The following is a 23,602-nucleotide window of genomic DNA, read 5'->3' as shown; positions in this document are numbered from 1 at the left end:
AAGTGGTTAATTGATTGATTGATTGATTGATTTATTGATTTATTTATTGTTATTGATTGAGTTATTAAGTGGTTAATTGATTGATTGATTGATTGATTGATTGATTGATTGATTGATTGATTGATTGATTGATTGATTGATTGATTGATTGACTGATTGATTGACTGATTGATTGACTGATTGATTGACTGATTGATTGATTGATCAAAAAGTGTTAGGGTTTCTCTAGTACTTCATCATCAGGAGTGAACTTCTCTGTGTTTTGCGTCAGGTTGTCATCCTCTGGCCAAATACATCTCTACGTTTGACAGCAAGTTCAACAACATCTTCATGGACACAGGATGGAGGGATGTTTTCAGCAGGCTAGAAGCTCCCTCTTCAGGTCAGACGGACTAAAGATATATCAGTCCCTATGCATCCCTGCATCGTCACATCAACTCATATATTGCTTCTTCTTATTTTTATTGTAGATAATATTGATGTGGCCGGACGCGTCTCTCAGTATCTGGCTGGAGCCAATCTGTCGCACCAGTTCCCCATCTCTGAAGCAATGCTCACCTATAAACAGAAAAGGTTTGTTTTGTTGTGTGTGTGTATATGTGTATGTTTGTTTGTGCATGAGAAGTTTTAATTAACAATGTGAATGTTGTTGGCATGTGTCATTTATACTTTAATGTACCGTAAATATATATTTGTTCACCATCTGCCCTAAATACAGTTTGTCCTAACTAGAAAACAACATTCAGAGGAGGTAAAAATAAGATAAGAGCATGTCCAGGTCACATTTCACCCCAGATTTCATAAGAAAAACTGACGGAGAAACCATGCTTTGACAAATTAAGTAAGTATTTGTTAATTCTGTAGTCTTATAAGTCATTATTATAATATAAATTGCCTAAAAATCGCCTAAATGTGGTTGGTTGTTATAAAATTATTGCACACTGAATCCGAAAGCATTCATTCACTCATTTTCTTTTCGGCTTACTCCCTTTATTAATCCGGGGTCCACTGTGGTGGAACAAACTGCCAACTTATCCAGCACATGTTTTACGCAGCGGATGCCCTTCCACAACCCACCTCTGGGAAACACCCATACACACTCATTTACATTCATACACTACAGACAATTTTAGCCTACCCAATTCACCTGTACCCCATGTGTTTGGACTGTTGGGGAAACCGGAGCACCCTGAGGAAACCCAAGCGAATGTGCAAACATGCAAAGTCCACACAGAAACGCCAACTGACCCAGCCGAGACTCGAACCGGCAACGTTCTTGCTGTGAAGCGACAGCACTACCTACTGTATTAAATTTACTAAATTGGCTGTAGTGTATGAGTGTGTGTGAATGAGTGTGTATGGGTGTTTCCCAGTACTGCCTCGCGACTAGAAAGTCATCTGCTGGAATAGTTGGCAGTTCATTCCGCTGTGGCGACCCCTAATAAATAAAGGACTAAGCTGAAGGAAAATAAATGACTACTAGATTGTGTGGAGCGGTGCGTAAACTCTTAAGTACGTGTGTAGATTAACGTGAGAACAGCAGATCTGAAAAAACGTACACAGCAGACTCCGGTGGAAAACAAAACTGCAAGAAATGTAGCTCCTGGGACGCACATTTCTCCGGATATGTATATATGGGTATGTGTCCATTTTGTGTTTAGTGGAAGACTCTCATGAAGGTTTCCCCAAGTAAAAGGAGGTTACATGAATCAGCTTTAGGTCAACTATCCCTTTAAGAAAGATAAATAAGCTGCTTAATCTCGGAGAATTGTTGAAGTAATGAGATTTGAATGTAAAATAGACATTGTTCGTTTATTTTTGGGGGGGGGTGAAATGTGACACAGACATATTGAGTGAGATTCACTTACAGATTATTACGTTATCATAACCATTATCATCCATAAAGAAGATCAAACAACAGCAGTGCTTACGCTATTCCACAGATATATACATTAGATGTCGCCTACGTTGAAGGAATGCGTCAATAGAGCCGCCATTTTAGTACAGGGTAGCGCTCCTTTGAAATGAATGCGCTGCAGTGGAGGACTGTTGCCATCCAGAGCCGGAGATACACACATATACACATATATCTATGATCAGGAGTTTTCCCAGTGGTCAATATGCTATTTTTTTATTTTTATTTACGAAACTTATAATTTTACATCACTTTTCTACGTGGATGGATCAGTGATTGCACAGGCATTCCTGACAAAGAGCTTGTGTTTGTGTGTATGGAAATGTATTATCCACCCTCCCTGTTTGATCTAATCATGTCCTGAAACACAGCTCCTCTCCTGCTCTCACTTCTCATACTGACGGAGGGAGCGACTCGTTTGGGAATGAATCTCCGTTATGAACGACTCGTTCACTAGCCGACAATAATACAAGTTTCTGGCAGCACAGCATCTCATTGTCATATTTCTTTGCATTGTTTGCTGATTTTATTCAACAAAACTAGCATAAGCCGAGTGTTTACTGCGAGCTATGGTGAATGCAGTAAGTGACTGTATTATCATCAGTAACGTGACCTGTTTAGCACAAAAGTTCGTAACATACAAAAACGTAAACAACTAAACCTTACCTATGAAATGTGTGCTTTGTTTTCTTTGTTTGCTTGTTACTACACCCGTACACAGCGCTAAAGTCCAGCATCTTCACGTAATAACACTGTCTTGGCTAGTGCGGTTGAATGACACTTGTCCTGGGAGCACTGTACCAATATGGCGGCACTATTGACGCATGCTCAGGGTCCCTAGTGTATACATCTATGATACATAATTTTAAAGTGTATCTCCTCCTACGCCTTTCAAGCTCCATCCTTCAAACTTTCGTCAACCCTTCAGACTGCTCTGACTCGGGTTGCTATGTCTTTTCTAACTGATCCGACTTTGGGTTTTCTAAAAAAAACGACCCAGAATGTTCTGAAAAGTCCCATTGACTTAACATTGGGTCAAACTTTGTGAGCTCATAACTCTGCGTCAGAATGTCCCAAAGACTACTGTCTGAGCTCATTTAACTCAGCAGCCAATCACTGATGACCTTTAAACTTACTAGCCACACCCTAGCAACCACTAGCAACACACTAGCAACTGTCCCATAGACTGTGACTAGCTATACTAACACTAATCTTGCTAGAAACATGCTAGTGACATGCTAGTCATGCCATCACATGCTAATTCATGCTTAAACTTGCTATAATCATGCTAACAACATGCTAATTCATGCTATAATCAGGCTAGTTACATGTTAGAATCATGCTAACAACATGCTAATTCATGCTACAATTGTGCTAATTCATGTTGGAATCATACTAACAACATACTACTTCATGCTAGAATCAGGCTAATTACATGTCAATTCATGCTTTAATCGGGCTAGTAACAGGCTAATTCTTGCTATAATCAGGCTAGTAACATGCTAATTCATGCTATAATCAGGCTAGTAACATGCTAATTCATGCTATAATCAGGCTAGTAACATGCTAATTCATGCTAGAATCAGGCTAGTTACATGTCAATTCATGCTAGAATCATGCTTACAGCATGCTAATTCATGCTAGAATCATGCTAACAACATGCTAATTTGTTTTAGAAACATGCTAATTCATGTTAGAACCATGTTAGCAACATGCTAGTTCATGCTAGCAACGTGCTATTTTTTGCTAGAAATATGGTAACAACATGCTAAATCATGCTAGATACGTGATAATTCATGATGGAATTGTGATAATAGCATGCTAATTCATGCTAGAATCATGCTAATATCCTCCTAATTCATGCTAGAAACATGCTAGTAACATGCTAATCCATGTTAGAATCAGGGTAGTTCCATGTCAATTCATGCTAGAATCATGCTAACAACATGCTAATTTGTGTTAGAAACATGCTAATTTATGTTAGAACCATTCTAGCAACATGCTAATTCATGCTAGAAACATGCTAGCAACGTGATATTTTTTGCTATAAATATGGGAACAACATGCTAAATCATGCTAGATGCATGGTAATGCATGATGGAATTGTGATAATAAAATGCTAATTTATGCTAGAATTGGGCTAGTTACATGCTAATTCATGCTAGAATCATGCTGCCAACATGCTAATTTGTGTTAGAAACATGCTAATTCATGTTAGAATCATACAAACTCATGGTAGTATCGTGCTATTAGCAACCTCAGACATGGGTCAGCTTTTTACTGTCCTGTTTCAGTCTTTAAAGTGGTCGCATTGTTGACTGCAGAGATCTTAAACATTCTTCCAGCCAACTTGATGCTATTTTAAACTTAATAAACTACTTCTAACAGGCTTCGTCAAGCCACCATAAAGTGTGTCCTCAGACCTTATCATCTAGTTTTGTTTTGGGGTTGTGTCACTGCTTTGCTTGATCTGCCTTTGTTTTGTCATTGAGAAGTGGACATGTGTGTGTTGAGGACGCCGCAGTAACTGTTATGCTTTGGGTTTTTCCCTCCTGTTTCTGTTTTTGTTTTTGCCTTCAAGGAAAAGAAGTTTGTATTTTGATTTTTACATCAGGTACCTAACCGTGTGTTTTTGGGTTACGTCAGTGTCTGCTGTGGTTTAAATCACTCATGCTCTCAGTGTGTTAACCCCGCACGCGCGCACACACACCTGTCCGCGTCTGCACTAGTTTCTGCTCACTGTGTGTTTGGTGTTTTCATGATGACGTCTTTTTGTGTCTTTAACTCACTTTAGATTGCTTTGGGTTTAACAGGTTTGGAAATAAGAGAGTCTGACTAACTTTGGTTTAGCGGCTAAACGAGTTTGTGTTGAGATATTAATGTGACGTGTTGAGGGAATTACTTTAAAAAACATCATTAAAAATGTGCTTAATTACATTACTAATTACTGTGATGGAAATGTTATTTATTACTCAAAAAGAAATTTAGCTACATGACTTAATACTGTTTAAAATCCATAAAAAAGATAAGATGCTACTGGTCCAACCTGATCCAATGATGTATGCTAAGCTAAGCTAAAAGTGCTTCCGAAAACTCCGAGATTGGCTGAATGGATTTAAAAAAGCTCAAACGCATCATTTTAACTCTAGGAGAGGTGTAAAATGGTATTTACAAAAAAAGTGTTACTTTAAACTTGATCGGAAATTTATCTTTAGCTTATTAGCTAATAGCTTTAGCATTTAACATAAACAGAACATTATTTTCAGAGAAGTTAAAGACTATATATTTATCAAAATAATGAGACTATATTTCATACTTACCACATATTGAGTCATTTCTTAATTCATTCTTTTAGAAGTATCTTAAGATGCTAATGGTCTAATCTGATTCAATGATTTATGCTAAGCTAAGCTATAAGTGCTCCCGAAGACCGTGTAAATGGATTTAAAAAATCTAAATCTCATCCTTTAAACTCTAGGAGAGCTGTAAAATTAGCCTATTTTCTAAAAAGTGGAGTATTCCTTTAAATTTGAATGGAAATTTGTCCTTTAGCCTATTAGCTAATAGCTTTAGCATTTAATATAAACATAACATTCTTTTCAGAGAAGTTAAACACTATATCAAAATAAAGGAGACTACATTTCATAAATACCACATATTGAGTCATTTCTTAATTCATCATTTATTAAGTATCTTTAGATGCTAACGGTCTAATTCAATTTAATGATGTATGCTAATCTAAGCTAAAAGTGCTCCCGAAAACCCGTAGATCAGTTGAATGAACTAAAATAATCTAAAACTCATTATTTAACTCCAGGAGAGGTGTAAAACGAGCCTATTTACTAAAAGAAGGAGTGTTCCTTTACATTTGACAGAAAATTTGGCCTTTAGCTTATTAGCTATTAGCTTTAGCATTTACTATAAACATAGCATTCTTTTCAGAGAAGTAAACTATATATATCAAAATAAATGAGACTATATTTCATAAATACCACATATTGAGTTATTTCTTAATTTATTGTTTATAAGGTATCTTAAGATGCTAACGGTCTAATCCGATTCAATGATCTATGCTAAGCTAAGCTAAAAGTGCTCCGAAGACCCGGAGATTGGCTGAATAGATTAAAAAAGCTCAAAGGCATCATTTTAACTCTTAAGAAAGGTGTAAAATGTTATTTTAAATGTTTCTTTAAATTTAAGGAGGAATTTCGACTTTAGTTTATTAGCTATTAGCTTTAGCATTTAATATAAACATAACATTCTTTCGTTAAACATACTTTCAGAGACGTTTAACACTATAAATATCAAAATAAATGCATAATTTAAATTTTAAGAGATAACTAGTTTATTTACTTAATAGGTCATTTTACCCAACGCTGCTTTGAAGATTTATTCTGTTGATAATTAAATTCAGTTTCATGAACGTGCAAAATTTTTTTATTTTTTAATGAGTCACAGCTTTATCTCTGGCACACCGTGCTAATAGTCTTATGAAAAACAGTGTTGAATGTATGAATAATTGAAGTACATCAAACACTGACGGAAACACACACACACACACACACACACACACACACACAGAGACTGAAGGATTAATCTGTGCCAGTCTGCAGCTAAAGGACGAGCACAGATACAAAAGGTCACGCAGCCAATTATCACTTTATATGAAGCAGAGTAAAATAGAGGAGGAGGAAAGGAGATATATAGAAGAGACCAGCGCTACAGGACCTGATAGAAGACCACAAAGAGAAAAAGAAATGATTGAACAGCAAAGGATGAGATTTGTGCTGTAGATGTTTCATCAGACCACTTTAAAATATCAGCCATTACACTGCCAATTTACAACCATACTACTTTTCTGGAACAAAACTTAAGGGGAAAAATCTAAAGGTGACCTATTATGCCCCTTTCTACTAGATGCAAAATAAATCTCTAGAGTGTGTGTGTGTGAAGTTTCAGCTTAAAATAGCACACAGATAGTGTTTATAACTCTCTGAAGCTGACCCTTTTAGGCTTTCATCTTAATTTTAGTGACTGTCGCTTTAAATGCAAATGAGATTGTGCTCTTTTCAGAAGAGGGGCGGCGCTATAAATGCCTGTTTGTCAGCATAGTAGCAGATTCAAAACAAGACTGACGTCCTATGCTAATGAGGGAGAGAGGGTCACTAGTGGGCGGGGCTTTCCTCTTCTAATGACATCATACAAAGGGAGAATGTCAATCAAAGTGTTTCATTCATCAAGTCTGATTATAACACATACACTTAATACACTTTTACCATTAGAGGCTGCTTATACTCACACACATCTGGGTTTACACCCCTTATTAAAGTGATTTCTGCATAGCAGGCAGTGTGTTGTATTGGAAATAACACACACACAGAATTAAATCTGTTTATTAGCTGTCTTTTGTACGGTAATTTAATTTAACAAATCACTTTAAACTATTAAAAATGTCAGTAAACGTCACTTGCAGGATCAAAAAGTTGCTGGAGGCAACATCAAGGTCCTATTGACCTTATTCTCCACAGACGAGCGGGCGCTGCCATTTGAATCTTTTTGGCACGAGACTTCCGGTCTCATTCACTTCCATTCATTTTTAGACATTAAAAACTGTTTGTTTCGCAGTTTGATGTTGCAAACTGATATTTCCTTGTTATATTATGCTACTTGGTCTGTATAGTCATGCAAACATTTGTTTGTAGAGCAAGTAGTTTGACCGTTTTCTGCCGTTTATTATTCCTTGTCATTTCTCCCATAGGTGACTGAAACGGAAGTTCTAAGACAATCGCGAAAACAGGCGCACTTCCGCATTTTAGAATAAGGTCAATAGTGCGATTCAAAATAAATGGGGAGCGCAAATGCATTTGCTATTTAAACCGCGTGGTGTTAAACGTCAAATAACTCTTGCGCCGAGCTGAAACTAGCAAACAACAATTGCGTCGCGTCTTTCTGAAAGCACATGAGAACCCAAACACAGCCACGGAAACTCTCATGTGCTTTCAGAAAGGAAAATAAAGCCGCTAGAATGGCCCAGCCAATACCCTGACCTCAACCCAATTTTCACACCTGTTGTACGTTTCTTTTGCTCCAGCCCAAGATTATAAGTGACACATTGTAGCAAGACAACAACAAAACAGATTTCCTGCATTTTGATTGGTCAGAATTATATTCCCCACCCTCTGTTCATGTTTGGTTTGCAAATACGTCAAAGCATCTTTGAGAGGTTAAAGTCTAGATTTGAGCACAGTATCGACCTCATAGCCACAGCCTTACACCTCCAGACCTGCAGAGGCTGTAAGAAGCGTCCCGTCATGGCATGAGTCTCCTCACCCTCACTCCTCCAGCTACGGGACAGCGCTGCTGTGTGTGTGTGTGTGTGTGTGTGTGTGTGTGTGTGTGTGTCGGTCACAGCATTCTCACCCCACACACATCTCAGAGCCCATCACCTGCTCAGAAACATATACACACACACTAACACACGCTAACGCTGACCTCTGCTTCACTCCACAGCCCTGATGAAGACTCCTGCCAGAAGTTCGTCCCCTTCATTGGGGTGAGAAATTGTTTTTCTATGCAGATCTTCTCTGCATTTGATGCACACTTTCAGAAATAATGAGTTAAAAGGAGGTCCGTTTTAATTAAAACAAGCTAAATAATCTGCCAATGGGGTTTGAAACATGAGTTTAAGTCAAAACTAAAAACTAGATTAATTTTTCTGACCCCATTTACAAATTATTTGGCTTAATTTAAGGGAAAACAGGCTTCATTTTGAATCATTATTACTGAAAACAAGACTATATTTTTTGCTCATCTAGCAATTGCTTCTTGATTTAAGAATTTTTAGATATTTAGGTAAGAAACTAGACAAAATATCAGCTAATTTTGTGTACACATGTCTCTGTCATCTCAGTTCGACCAAATGTCATGTCAAAAACAAAATGCTAGAAGTCACTAGCAGCCATTTCTGACATTTTGACAACAGAAGGTCGTGTTCAGAGCATTGCATTGCGGTATTGTGCACAACGTATGCATTCCACTGAACTACACACTGCAGAGACATTAGCAATGATGATGTTTCAATCTGAACTACCTTCGGTAATGCAGGATCTGGATGTGTTTTCTCTGCAGTTGGTGAAAGTGGGAATTGTGGAGCACAGCTTGTCCACTTCAGGTATGATCTACTTTGAGTCAAGAGTTTGTTACTGTATGAAACACATTACGACTATGGAGAGTCCTCATAAACCACCAATATCAACATTTGTGTGTGTGTGTGTGTGTGTGTGTGTGTGTGTGTGTGTGTGTGTGTGTGTGTGTGTGTTTGTGTGTGTATGTTTGTGTTTACAGGGACAGTTTTTGTTATAATGAGATGGGCATGAACTAGTTTTACTCGTATTAAGCTGGTTTATAGTGTCCTTATAACTCACAATGCTTAATTATTGTACTTAATCAGGTCTTTAGACATTAATCTTTGCCACACTTTTCCTGCGAGGGTTGGGTTTAGGGGTAGAGATGGAGTAGAGCCATATAGCAAGTGTTTTTTTACTGTATACAATAGATTATGCCTAATGTATATAGAGAGTCCTCATAAACCACTATCCAATATCAACATTGTGTATGTTTGTGTGCTGGTTTTGGTGGTTTACAGGGACCATTTTATGTATAATGACATAGTCATGAGATGAGTTGTACTATATTAAGCTGGTTTATGATGTCCTTGTAACTTAAAATGCTTAATAATCATACTCAATGGGTCTTTAGACATTAAAATGTTGCCAAAGGATTACTGTGAGGGTTAAATTTAGGCATAGAGCAATATAATAAGTTGTTTTATTGTATAAAATACATAACGCCTATGAAGAGTCCTCATAAACCCCCAATGTCAACATTTGTGTGTGTGCGCTGGTTTTGGTGGTTTACAGGGACAATTTTATGTATAATGACATGGGCATGAGGTGGTTAGGCTTAGGGGTAGAGCTATACGGTAAGTGTTTTACTGTATAAAATACATTACGCCTATAGAGAGTCCTCATAAGCCACCAATACCAACATATGTGTGTATGTTTGTGTGCTGGTTTTGGTGGTTTACAGGGACAGTTTTTTGTATAATGACATGGGTATGAGCTAGTTGTACTCTATTAGGCTGGTTTATGATGTCCTTATAACTCATAACGCTTTAAAAAAATCATACTTAATGGGGTCTTGAGACATAAAAATGTTGCCACATGATTATTGGGAGGGTTGTGTTTAGGGTTAGAGCCAAAAAAACTAGTGTATACAAATAGTAAAGTCCTTTTTACTCCAGAAAACACTACGCCAATGGAGAGTCCTCATAAACCACCAATATCAACATGTTTTTATGTTTGTGTGCTGGTTTTGGTGGTTTACAGGGACAGTTTTTTTGTATAATGAGATGGATATGTGCTAGGTGTACTCTATTAAGCTGGTTTATAATGTCCTTGTAACTCAAAATCCGTAATAATCATGCTTATTGGGGTCTTAAGACAATATGTTGCCACAGGATTATTGTGAGAGTTATGGTTAAGGGCATAGGGAATGTCCTCACATTTCACAAAAACAAATTTTTGTGTGTGTTTACAGTGGACTCTGATGACGCAGTGATGGTGGGCAGTGTGAACATGCTCTCCTCACCTCCAGCTCAGACGGGAACACCGTACGGGAAAGACATGACCTCCACCCCTCCGTCATCACCCTCAGTTTCTGCCAGTCTGTCTGGAGCAGGGTACGAGAAACTACACCTCACAAACACACCCCAGTGTACTCCACACACACACCCCAGTGTACTCCACAAACACACCCCAGTGTACTCCACACACACACCCCAGTATACTCCACACACACACCCCAGTATACTCCACACACACACCCCAGTGTACTCCACACACACACCCCAGTATACTCCACACACACACCCCAGTATACTCCACACACACACCCCAGTATACTCCACACACACACCCCAGTGTACTCCACACACACACCCCAGTATACTCCACACACACACCCCAGTATACTCCACACACACACCCCAGTGTACTCCACACACACACCCCAGTATACTCCACACACACACCCCAGTATACTCCACACACACACCCCAGTATACTCCACACACACACCCCAGTGTACTCCACACACACACCCCAGTATACTCCACACACACACCCCAGTATACTCCACACACACACCCCAGTGTACTCCACACACACACCCCAGTGTACTCCACAAACACACCCCAGTGTACTCCACAAACACACCCCAGTGTACTCCACACACACACCCCAGTGTACTCCACACACACACCCCAGTATACTCCACAAACACACCCCAGTGTACTCCACACACACACCCCAGTGTACTCCACAAACACACCCCAGTGTACTCCACACACACACCCCGGTATACTCCACAAACACACCCCAGTGTACTCCACACACACACCCCAGTATACTCCACAAACACACCCCAGTGTACTCCACACACACACCCCAGTGTACTCCACAAACACACCCCAGTGTACTCCACACACACACCCCAGTATACTCCACACACACACCCCAGTGTACTCCACACACACACCCCAGTGTACTCCACACACACACCCCAGTGTACTCCACACACACACCCCAGTGTACTCCACACACACACCCCAGTGTACTCCACACACACACCCCAGTATACTCCACACACACACCCCAGTGTACTCCACACACACACCCCAGTATACTCCACACACACACCCCAGTGTACTCCACACACACACCCCAGTATACTCCACAAACACACCCCAGTGTACTCCACACACACACCCCAGTGTACTCCACAAACACACCCCAGTGTACTCCACACACACACCCCAGTATACTCCACACACACACCCCAGTGTACTCCACACACACACCCCAGTGTACTCCACACACACACCCCAGTGTACTCCACACACACACCCCAGTGTACTCCACACACACACCCCAGTGTACTCCACACACACACCCCAGTGTACTCCACACACACACCCCAGTGTACTCCACAAACACACCCCAGTGTACTCCACACACACACCCCAGTGTACTCCACACACACACCCCAGTGTACTCCACAAACACACCCCAGTGTACTCCACACACACACCCCAGTGTACTCCACAAACACACCCCAGTGTACTCCACACACACACCCCAGTGTACTCCACACACACACCCCAGTGTACTCCACAAACACACCCCAGTGTACTCCACACACACACCCCGGTATACTCCACAAACACACCCCAGTGTACTCCACACACACACCCCAGTATACTCCACAAACACACCCCAGTGTACTCCACACACACACCCCAGTGTACTCCACAAACACACCCCAGTGTACTCCACACACACACCCCAGTATACTCCACACACACACCCCAGTGTACTCCACACACACACCCCAGTGTACTCCACACACACACCCCAGTGTACTCCACACACACACCCCAGTGTACTCCACACACACACCCCAGTGTACTCCACACACACACCCCAGTGTACTCCACAAACACACCCCAGTGTACTCCACACACACACCCCAGTGTACTCCACACACACACCCCAGTGTACTCCACAAACACACCCCAGTATACTCCACACACACACCCCAGTGTACTCCACAAACACACCCCAGTGTACTCCACACACACACACCCCAGTGTACTCCACAAACACACCCCAGTGTACTCCACACACACACCCCAGTGTACTCCACAAACACACCCCAGTATACTCCACACACACACCCCAGTGTACTCCACAAACACACCCCAGTGTACTCCACACACACACACCCCAGTGTACTCCACAAACACACCCCAGTGTACTCCACACACACACCCCAGTGTACTCCACAAACACACCCCAGTGTACTCCACACACACACACCCCAGTGTACTCCACAAACACACCCCAGTATACTCCACACACACACACCCCAGTGTACTCCACAAACACACCCCAGTGTACTCCACACACACACCCCAGTGTACTCCACAAACACACCCCAGTATACTCCACACACACACCCCAGTGTACTCCACAAACACACCCCAGTGTACTCCACAAACACACCCCAGTATACTCCACACACACACCCCAGTGTACTCCACAAACACACCCCAGTGTACTCCACACACACACTCCAGTGTACTCCACACACACACCCCAGTGTACTCCACACACACACTCCAGTGTACTCCACACACACACCCCAGTGTACTCCACACACACACCCCAGTATACTCCACAAACACACCCCAGTATACTCCACAAACACACTCCAGTGTACTCCACACACACACCCCAGTGTACTCCACAAATAGAATATATTTGTATTTCTCAAGCATACGTCTGTGTGTGTGTGCAGTTCTCCAGGCACCGGTGGTGAGGTGATGGGTCTTCAGGTGGACTACTGGACGTTGCAGGGCACAGAGAAGAAGAAAGAAGGTGAAAAACGAGACGTGGGGATTAAAAACACCCTGAAGAGTAACTTCCGCTCGCTGCAGGTTTCTCGAATCCCCAACGGAGGAGAGCCGACGCCTCCGCCCGGCATGGCCATGACCGTCGTCATGAAAGAAAAGAACAAGAAAGGTGTGATGTAGAGCTGCATGAATATCCTCGTCTGGATCTACTATCTATCTCAATTCTTAATGATTGTGATTTACATATTTTTACATAATATTAATATTTATACTTAAATTTTGTGGATCACAAAATTGTGTTTGTTATAAACCATGTATCTGTGCACTTCATGTTTCGCCCTCAAAAGCTTTCATCGAAATGACTTTTCTTCACTTCTGGTCACATGGAATGCCCTTAGGGCGGGGCTATCAGTCCTTTAGGGCGTGGCTATCAGACATTTAGGGTTGGGCTATCAGTAATTAAGGGTGGGGCTATCAGTGATTTAGGGTGCGGCCATCAGCCCTTTTATGGTGGGGCTATTAGTATTTTAGGGTGGGGCTATCAGTCCTTTAGGGCGTGGCTATCAGACATTTAGGGTTGGGCTATCAGTAATTAAGGGTGGGGCTATCAGTAATTAAGGGTGGGGCTATCAGTGATTTAGGGTGCGGCCATCAGCCCTTTTATGGTGGGGCTATTAGTATTTTAGGGTGGGGCTATCAGTCCTTTAGGGTGGGGCTATCAGTAATTAAGGGGTGGGGTTATCAGTGATTTAGGGTGGGGCTATCAGTAATTTAGGGTGGGGCTATCAGTGATTTAGGGTGGGGCTATCAGTCCTTTAGAGTGGGGCTATCGGTAATTTAGGGTGGGGTTATCAGTGATTTAGGGTGGGGCTATCAGTAATTTAGGGTGGGGTTATCAGTGATTTAGGGTGGGGCTATCAGTAATTTAGGGTGGGGTCATCAGTGGTTTAGGGTGGGGCTATCAGTCATTTAGGGTGGGGCTATCAATAATTTAGGGTGGGGTTATCAGTGATTTAGGGTGGGGCTATCAGTCCTTTAGGGTGGGGCTATCAGTAATTTAGGGTGTGGTATCAGTGATTTTGGGCCGGGTTATCATTATTTTTGGGCAGGACTATCAGTTCTTTAAGATGGTGTTATCAGTTAATTAGGGTGGGGCTATTAGTCATATAGGGTGGAGCTATCAGTGATTTAGGGGAAGGCTATCAACCCTTCAGGAATTTCAGTTCTGGACTCTCAAAGTACAGCAAAACACTAAAAACCATCCATGTGACTTCAGTGGTTCATCTGTAATCATAAGAAGATCCACAAACACTTTTGTGTGGCAAAAAAAAAGTTTTAAAACTTTGTTTGTCAGTGTCTACACATCAGGTCCCCGTGCAGGTTAACTGCGTGTAAAACAATGCTTGCATGATGAACTGCACACACTAATGGCAAAATGTTGTGCTCGATGCATTGTATTGTGTTGTTTTAAGTCCACATTGTCTCTAGACATACCCTTGTCTACACACCCTTTAGTTTACATACTTTTGTCTAGAAAATGCATCTTAACTTATGATTTGTAAAATATTTGGGCCACAAATTTTTGCCTCTCATATGCTGTTACTGTTGCTTTACGCCTGGTTTATTTCTCCCCTCAGTGATTTTTCTGAGCAAGAAGCCAAAAGAGAAGGATGTGGACTCTAAGAGTCAGGTGATCGACAGCATCAGTAGACTGATCTGCACCGCCAAACATCAGCACACCATGCTGAAGGGTAAACCCAACACTCACACAAACACCCTCACTACTGCACTCAATACTGCCACCCCGTGGTCACTTCTGTAACACCCAGCTGAACCAAGCATAACTCCTTACTTTCAATAAGCAAAACAGTTGCTGTGGTTTTTCATTTAATTATGCTTCTGCAGGTATCAAGTTTTGGTTAAGTCCTTGGAGTTTTTATACTGAGCTGCAATAAAAATAATAATAATAATTCAACAGGTTTAATAAAAAAAACTATAGAAGCCCGTTCCCACCACTAAATAAAAAATAAATAATAAAAAAATACAAACACACACACACACATACACAGTCAGAATTACTTGTTATAAAGTCGAAATTCAGAGTTATGAAGTTTGAATTCAGAGTTATAAAGTTTGAATTCAGGGTTATAAAGTTTGAATTCAGAGCTATAGTTTGAATTCAGAGCTATAAAGGTTGAATTCAGAGTTATAAAGTTTGAATTCTGAGTTATAAAGTTTGAATTCTGAGTTATAAAGTTTTAATTCAGAGCTACAAAGTTTGAATTCAGAGCTATAAAGGTTGAATAAAGAGTTATAAATTTTGAATTCTGAGTTATAAAGTTTGAATTCAGAGTTATAAAGTTTGAATTCAGAGTTATAAAGTTTAAATTCAGAGTTATAAAGTTTAAATTCAGAGTTATAAAGTTAAAATTCAGAGTTATAAAGTTAAAATACAGAGCTATAGTTTGAATTCAGAGTTATAAAGTTAAAATACAGAGTTATAAAGTTTGAATTCAGAGCTATAAAGTTTAAATTCAGAGTTATAATGTTTAAATTCAGAGTTATAAAGTTTGAATTCAGAGCTATAGTTTGAATTCAGAGTTTTAAAGTTTAAATTCAGAGCTATAAAGTTTGAATTCAGAGTTATAAAGTTTGAATTCAGAGTTATAAAGTTTGAATTCAGAGTTATAAAGTTTAAATTCAGAGTTATAAAGTTTGAATTCAGAGTTATAAAGGTTAAATTCAGAGTTATAAAGTTTGAATTCATAGCTATAGTTTGAATTCAGAGCTATAAAGGTTGAATTCAGAGTTATGAAGTTTGAATTCTGAGTTATAAAGTTTGAATTCAGAGTTATAAAGTTTAAATTCAGAGTTATAAAGTTTGAATTCAGAGCTATAAAGTTTAAATTCAGAGTTATAAAGTTTAAATTCAGAGTTATAAAGTTAAAATTCAGTTATAAAGTTTGAATTCAGAGTTATAAAGTTTGAATTCAGAGCTATAGTTTGAATTCAGAGTTATAAAGTTTAAATTCAGAGTTATAAAGTTTAAATTCAGTTATAAAGTTTGAATTCAGAATGATAAAGATTATGGGCTAATGTGCATGTGTCTTTAACAATCTATTCATGGTCAGTTGCCATAACAGGAACCTCATTTATAACTCAAAATTCTGACTTAATATTTAAAAAAACAAATGTATTATTATTCAGTGGCAGGAACGGGCTTCCATAAAAAACAATGTTATATGTAATAAACATGTTCAGAAAAATTAAACAGCTGACACGCAGACATTTGTAGCTCCGCCCTCTTTTGAAAAAGCACAATCTCATTTGAATTTAAAGAGACAGTCACCAGATTTAGTTGAATAAAGTGATATTAATAAATGTAATCTTACTGTACACAGTCAACGAACAAAGCAGCTATTAATAGTCACCATAGTTGTCCTTTACATCTTCAAACATTTTATAAAGAACAACTGCAAATACAATAATCGGAATAATCGTAAAAGACACTGTAAACGTTTAAATAAAAAATAATTTACTTTGTTTTGCTTCCTTTCTCTCTAGTGTCTATTGATGGCGTGGAGTGGCACGACGTGAAGTTTTTCCAGCTAGCCGCGCAGTGGCCGACTCATGTGAAACACTTCCCTGTTGGAATCTTCGGCTACAGCAAGCCAGTGTGAACTTCTCCGGCGGGACAAAACAATGGATTTTCCTGTGGAAATGGTCAATTTGAACGCCTGTGTCCTCGACAGAAACGTTGTTATTGATGTTACTTGTCATTTTTGTTGCTTTGGCGGTGAAAGGAACATCGGCGTGTTTGAAACAAACGCTGTCTTTTGTGTTGAGACCAGCAGCACATGTTGTGGTAGGAATCGTACAGACACGTACGGCAGCTTCAGTTTGCACTTTGTTGGGTTATAGTTTGTTATTATTTCTGTGAAATTTTCCGTGTTGATAATTGTTCTATGTACAATATTATAAGGGGGGGATTTATGAAGTGAGCTTGATTGAAATTTGTATTTGTGTGCGGTTTGGTAATTCTGTGGTAATATTTAAAGGGGCTATATGTTATTAGCCTTGTTATTGGCGACACCGGTGGCCGTTTAAAGAACTGCAGCCGGTCAATTACTTGTACTTGTGCAAACTTAACACACAAGAGACTGACCATGATTTAGAGTCCCAATATACTAATAGTGAAGTTAAAAGTTTGGAAATATCAACTTTGTTTTTCAAGCTAAATGTTATTAGCGACATCGGTGGTCGTTTAGTGAACTGCAACTTACTTGTATTCAATGTACATGAGACGGAATGTGATTCAAAGGCCCAATATGCTAACAGCAAACATTTTTTGCATACAAAGTTGAATTAAATTAGCTAAATGTCATTAACTTAGTTATTAGCGACACCGGTGGCCATTACATGAACTGCAACTTACTTGTACTTGTGCAAACTTAACGTACATGAGACATGATTTAGAGCCCCAGTATGCTAACAGCGAAGACCTTTTACTTAAAAAAATGCAAAATATTAACTTTTTTAATAAGCATTATGTCATTAGTTTGTTATTAACAGGAGCGGCTAATGGAGCAGACAATTTTGCTTCAATTTTTAATTCATGCAACAATTTAGTAGTTTGACCAACATTTGAAGTCGCTGCTTCTTCCTTAACTGTTTTCGAGTGTAGCAGTGTGTGTCCAATGCTTTTTTTTCTTCTATATTGAGCCGTGTTATTAGCAACACCGGTGGCCATAAAGGGAACTGCAGCTGGTAACTTGCTCGTACTTGTGCAAACCTAATGCACTAATGACCAAACGTGACTCAGACCCCAATATGCTAACGGCAAAGATTGTTTACTTAAAAAGTTGGAAATATCAACTTTTTATACAAGCTATAAGTCATTAGCTTTGTTGTTAGTGGTGGCGCCATCAAGCGGCTAATAAAGTAGATGTACTTTTTAGGTCTCCTCGAAGTTGACTCCAATTTTTAATTCATCCATCATTCGTCCGTTCGCCCAACATTTGAAGTCGCTGCTTTTTTCTTAACTGTTTCGAGTGTAGCAGTGCAATGCACAAGAGACCCAACGTGATTCAGAGCCCCAGTATGCTAACAGCGAAGAATTTTTATGTAAAAAGTTGAAAATATCAACGTTTTTAATAAGCTTTAAGTCATTAGTTTAGTTTTTAGCGACACCGGTGGCCATTAAGTGAACTGCAACTTACTTGTACTTGTGCAAACTTAACACACATGAGACAGAACGTGATTCAGAGGCCAAATATGTTAACGGCGAAGATCTTTTACATAAAAAGTAAAAAATATAAACTTTTTTTGATAAGCATTATGTCATAAGCGTTTTAGTGGGGGCGCTAATGAGAACTATTTTACTTTCATTTTTAATTCATGCAACAACAATTGAAGAAGCTACTTCTTTCTGAACTGTTTTCGAGTGTAGCAGTGTGTCTAAAGTTTTTTTTTATCTTCTATATTGAACTTTGTTATTAGCGACACCGGTGGCTGTTAAGTGAACTGCAACTTGTAACTTGCTTATTATTGTGCAAACTTAACACACAGGAGACAGAACGAGATTTAGAGCTCCAATATGCCAACAGCGAAGTTCTGTTATGTAAAAATGTGAAAATGTCAACTTTTATAATTAGCTTTACATCGTTAGCTTTGTAGTTAGTGGGGACGCCAACAATCGGCTAATAAAGTAGATGCACTTTTTAGGTCAGTCAGTATACTAGTTTTTACAACATTGCTGCTCCTTCCTTAACTTAAGTTTTAACTGTAGCAGTGTGTCCAAAGCTCGACTTTCTTCAATATTGAGCTTTATTACTAGCGACACCGGTGGCTGTTAAGGGAACTGCAAGCGGTAACTTGCTTGTACAGGCTTATAATACAAGACACTGACCATGATTCAAAGCCCCAGTATACTAACGCAGATCTTTCTCGTAACATGTTGGAAATATCAACTTCTCATACGAGCTATGTACCATTAGCTTTGTTATTAGTGACACCGCTGTATGTTAAATGAACTGCCACCAGTTTTTGCTTGTACTTGCGTAAACTTAACGTACAGGAGACTGAACACAATTCAGAGCCTCAATATATTAACAGCGATTATCTTTTAGGTAAAAATTGGAAATATCAGCTTCTTAAAAAGCTATATCTGATTAGCTTTTGTTATTGGTGACACCGGTGGCCACTAAGTGAACTGCAGCCAGTGGAATTTTTGCGTAAAAAGAAAGTTGACAATACCTTCTCATCGATATACTGAAACAGGAACATCCAGACGCCGTCCATGCTGCTGAGAGTGACATTGAAATATTTTCTGCACCTTTTACTCTCCCGCCTTTTACTCTGTAATTCACCAGCATCATGTTGAGAGAGTAGGCCAATAAAATTACACTTATGAAATTTTGATTATAGAGTATATTTGAAACTATAGATTATATTGTCCTAGATATGTGAGACTAACGCCTTTTATTTGCATGACACATTGAGGTAATATATATATATATATATATATATATATATATATATATATATATATATATATATATCGGCAGTAAAAAGGGATTAATGCATAAATATTTGTACATATAGCCCCTTTAAAGAAAAAGCTTTCCAAAAATCTGAGTTCTTATTGAACTCGCTAGTCAGATGACCGATTTGTCCGAGAAACAGATCTTTATAGCTCTTAAATTTCATTTTGTGCCAGTTCTCATGTCTTTGAAATTAATTTTTGGATTTTAATGTGGGATGGGCCGTGAGACAAGTGGGAGGAGTTTGAATACAAGTGGGAGGGACAGCAAGACGTGGGAGGAGTTTGAATACAGATGGGAAGGACTCTGAGACAAGTGGGAGGAGTTTTAATACAAGTGGGAGGGACCTCAAGACAAGTGGGAGGAGTCTGATTACAAGTGGGATTATTATTTGCGGAACTGGTGGCCGTTTAGTGAACTGTAGCCAGTAACTTGTTCATACTCATGGAAACTTAACTCACATGAGGCCGAAGGTGATTCACAACCCTAATAAACTAATGCCGACAATTTACGTAAAAAGAAGTTAAATCTTGGAAATATCAACTTTTTGAATAACCTGCATGTTATTAGCGACACCGGTGGACTTTAAGTGAACTGCAGCCAGTAACTTGCACTTGTGCAAACATAAAAGTTTAAAGTTAGCGGTTTCCTTGAATTACAAGGAGAAGTTTGGATGCGAGTGGGAGGAGCTGTAAAGCCAGCGGGAGGAGTTTCAACGCAATTGAGAGCTAGTGGGATGGGTTTGAATACTATTGGGAGGGGCTGTGGAACGAGTTGGAGGGGTTCAATACATGTGGGAGGAGTTTGAATCCAGGTGGGGTTATTATTTGCGACACCGGTGGCAAATTTAACTATAAATTTATGTATTCAATTTAACGAACAGAAGACCTAAGGTGATTCACAGCCCCAATTAACTAATGGCACCAATTTACGTAAAAAGCAGTAAAAATTTGGAAATATCAATTTTCGAATAACCTGTATGTTATTAGCTTTAAGTGAACTGCAGCCAGTAACTTGCTTGAACTTGTGCAAACTTAAACGTTTTGGGTTAACAGTTTCTTTAAATAACAAGGATGCAAGTGGGAGGAGCTGTGGGCAAGTGGGAGGAGTTTCAATACAACTGGGAGATGCTTTAGAACCAGTGGGAGTGGTTTAAATTTTATTTTAAATATACAAGTTGGATTAATATTTGTGACACCGCTGGCCGTTTAGTGAACTACAGCCAGTAACTTGCTTGTACTTTTGCGAACTTAATTTTTTGGGGTTAACAATTTCTTTAAATAACAAAGAGGAGGAGTTTGCAAGTGGGCGGAGCTGTGGTGCCAATGGGAGGAGTTTGAATACACTTGGAGGGGCTATGAAGCAAGTGGGAGGGATTTTAATACAATCGGGAGGGGCTGTGAGACAAGTAGGAGGGGTCTGTATACATGTGGGAGGGGCTTTGAGTTGAGTGGGAGGGATTTGAATACAAGTTGGATTATTATTTGTGACACCGGTGGCTGTTTAGTGAACTGCAGCCTGTAACATACTTGTATTTGCGCAAACTTACATTTTTTGGGTTAACGGTTTCTATAAATAACAAGGAGGAGGAGTTTGCAAGTGGGAGGAGCTGTGGTGCCAATGGGAGGAGTTTAAATACACTTGGAGAGTCTGAGTTGATAAGTGGGAGGGATTTTAATACAACTGGGAGGGGCTGTGGGACAAGGGGTTTGAATACAAGTAGGAGGGGCTTTTGACAAGTGGGAGGGGTTTATTGAATGATTTTAGCATAGCTGTGAATACTAAAGGGCACATCCTTTAAACTTAAGCCAGATGAACCCTTTTAGGATAAGAAAGTGAGTATATATAACAGTGCTTTATAATTATAGCCATGCCGGCGGGGAAGGGAACACGTGTGGATAAATGTGGTGCTTCAGGTTTTCTTGTGCGAGAAAGGGAGATCTTGGTTTGTAAAATGCTTTAAAAAGCCCTTTAAATGATTTTGTTTGCTGTTCGTGCGGTGGTGTGAGCGGATTTCTTTCACTTTTGACTCTTTCTAGCTGCCATGTCTGATCATTCACTGCGAGTGTCTTTGTGCGCTGAAAACAGGGTCCAGTTACTGCCAGCTGATAAGGGCTCATCATGAAGGATTGTGAGGATGAAAACAGGACATCTTGTCTGACTTTTTGTAGCTCTTTTTGTGGTTGTTGTTTTTTTCGAAGTCCCTTTACGAAAATGGCCTGTTTGTAAATACCGCGTGAGGGTGGGAGCAGCTTTACCTGTGGTTGTTTGTGTCCGTGTGAAAGAGATATTCAGTATTATTTCCATTCGGTGAGTTACAGCTTGTGGCGTTTTTTTTACAGCCAAGATATACTTACACTGCGCATTAAATAGATGTTTTTCGTGTCTTTCAAGAGTATCGTTCTTTTCCATGTACTACTTTTTGTACTCTTTTGTTTAACTGAAGTGGGCTGCTGAGGGTAACCCGACTGTTTTGGGCCCTCTGGTTGTTTTTAAGCACTACTTTTAGGTCAACGTCAGACGAGAGAACGCTAAAATTTGATGGGTCTGCTTTAAAAAGCAGAGGTTTTTGCACAAAGCTTACTTTTAAGTTGGACAGTATTGATTCTGAACGAACCACTGAGGAAAGCTTCTCTTGGATTCTGTGTGTACAGTATACTGCCATTTCATATCCTTTATACTGGTTTGAATTGTCATACGAATACTAAAATGATTTGAACCATGGCTGCGTTGTGATTTTTTAACATTTACTATTAGTGTTTGTTTTTTCTATTTCCCTTTTTAAAGGAGTTGAGCTCTTTTATAGACTTGCTTTTGTTTTCGTTTCTTTCTTTTTGGTTTGTTTTCTGACATGTAAATGAAACTGAGACAGTGAACCGGTGTGTTCTGTTGTGGAGTGCACAGACAAAAGTAATATTAGTTTTATTTTGTTTTCAGATTTGATAAATACGTACTGGAGGATTGTGCAAATAAATGACGAATAATACAAATACACCTGTGTTGTTTGCTTGTGCTTTTTTTTAATCCACCCTAGAGATGTCCAAACTAGAGCCTGCGGACCACAATTGCCAAAATAGTAACCTTTGATGTGGCCCGCCAGAGAAGAGATGGGCGAATGCCTCAAACAGAGATCATCATTTCTAATTTTACATAACCCTTTTGTTTGTTTGTGTAACTGTTGAGCTACAAAAAAATGCAAAACTGTGAATGTGAATTAATCAGATTTTTAAAGGGTCGTGAAACCCTAAAACACTTACCGTACGTTCACACCGTAAGCAGCGAGAGCGCCAAAGTAGCCGGAAGTCATTCGTTTTCAATGAGAGCTGGTGCATCTTTAACTGTGTGGGTGTTGTAGATAGTTGAAATCAAGTCAACTTAATGGTAATGGTAATGAGTTATGACGCGGTTCGGCAGCAACCAATCAGAATGTAGAAGTCCACCGCTTGAGAGGAGTTCAGAGAACACAGACCTGTGAACTTCAGTTCTGACCACAGTTGTTCCCAAGCGTTTCATTATTGCGGTCACCGTGTCTTCAATTATTTGCAAAGTCTTCTTACAGGAACATGCATTAAATAAGTTACTGGCGAGTTACAGATGTGCATTAATGTTATTATATATATTTTTCTTTAAAAAGAAAGAAATGTCATGCGACAGTACACAACAGTACTGCTG

At 39.5% G+C, this 23,602-nt stretch overlaps 1 protein-coding gene across 4 annotated transcripts in view; it reads left to right on the top strand.

Annotated features, from left to right (window-relative positions):
* Positions 1-22,924, top strand: part of si:ch211-126j24.1 — a 94,499-nt gene extending 71,575 nt beyond the window's left edge. For 2 of the 4 annotated variants that reach the window (XM_009296534.5, XM_009296533.5), the window contains exons 17-25: positions 272-382; positions 471-573; positions 4,497-4,529; positions 8,426-8,468; positions 9,044-9,086; positions 10,514-10,655; positions 13,334-13,557; positions 15,026-15,139; positions 16,953-22,924. In XM_009296534.5, coding sequence (XP_009294809.2) covers positions 272-382; positions 471-573; positions 4,497-4,529; positions 8,426-8,468; positions 9,044-9,086; positions 10,514-10,655; positions 13,334-13,557; positions 15,026-15,139; positions 16,953-17,068 — 929 coding nt within the window. In that variant the 3' untranslated portion in view covers positions 17,069-22,924. The remainder of the gene's footprint in view (positions 1-271; positions 383-470; positions 574-4,496; positions 4,530-8,425; positions 8,469-9,043; positions 9,087-10,513; positions 10,656-13,333; positions 13,558-15,025; positions 15,140-16,952) is intronic. The other 2 variants (XM_009296536.5, XM_009296535.5) reach the window with 1 other exon arrangement.
* The last annotated feature ends 678 nt before the right edge of the window (positions 22,925-23,602 follow it).

Source organism: Danio rerio, chromosome 22, assembly GCF_049306965.1.
Source record: "Danio rerio strain Tuebingen ecotype United States chromosome 22, GRCz12tu, whole genome shotgun sequence".
NCBI lineage: Eukaryota > Metazoa > Chordata > Actinopteri > Cypriniformes > Danionidae > Danio > Danio rerio.
The sequence above is the reverse complement of the archived record's forward strand: the minus strand, read 5'-3'. Positions and strand labels throughout refer to the sequence as shown.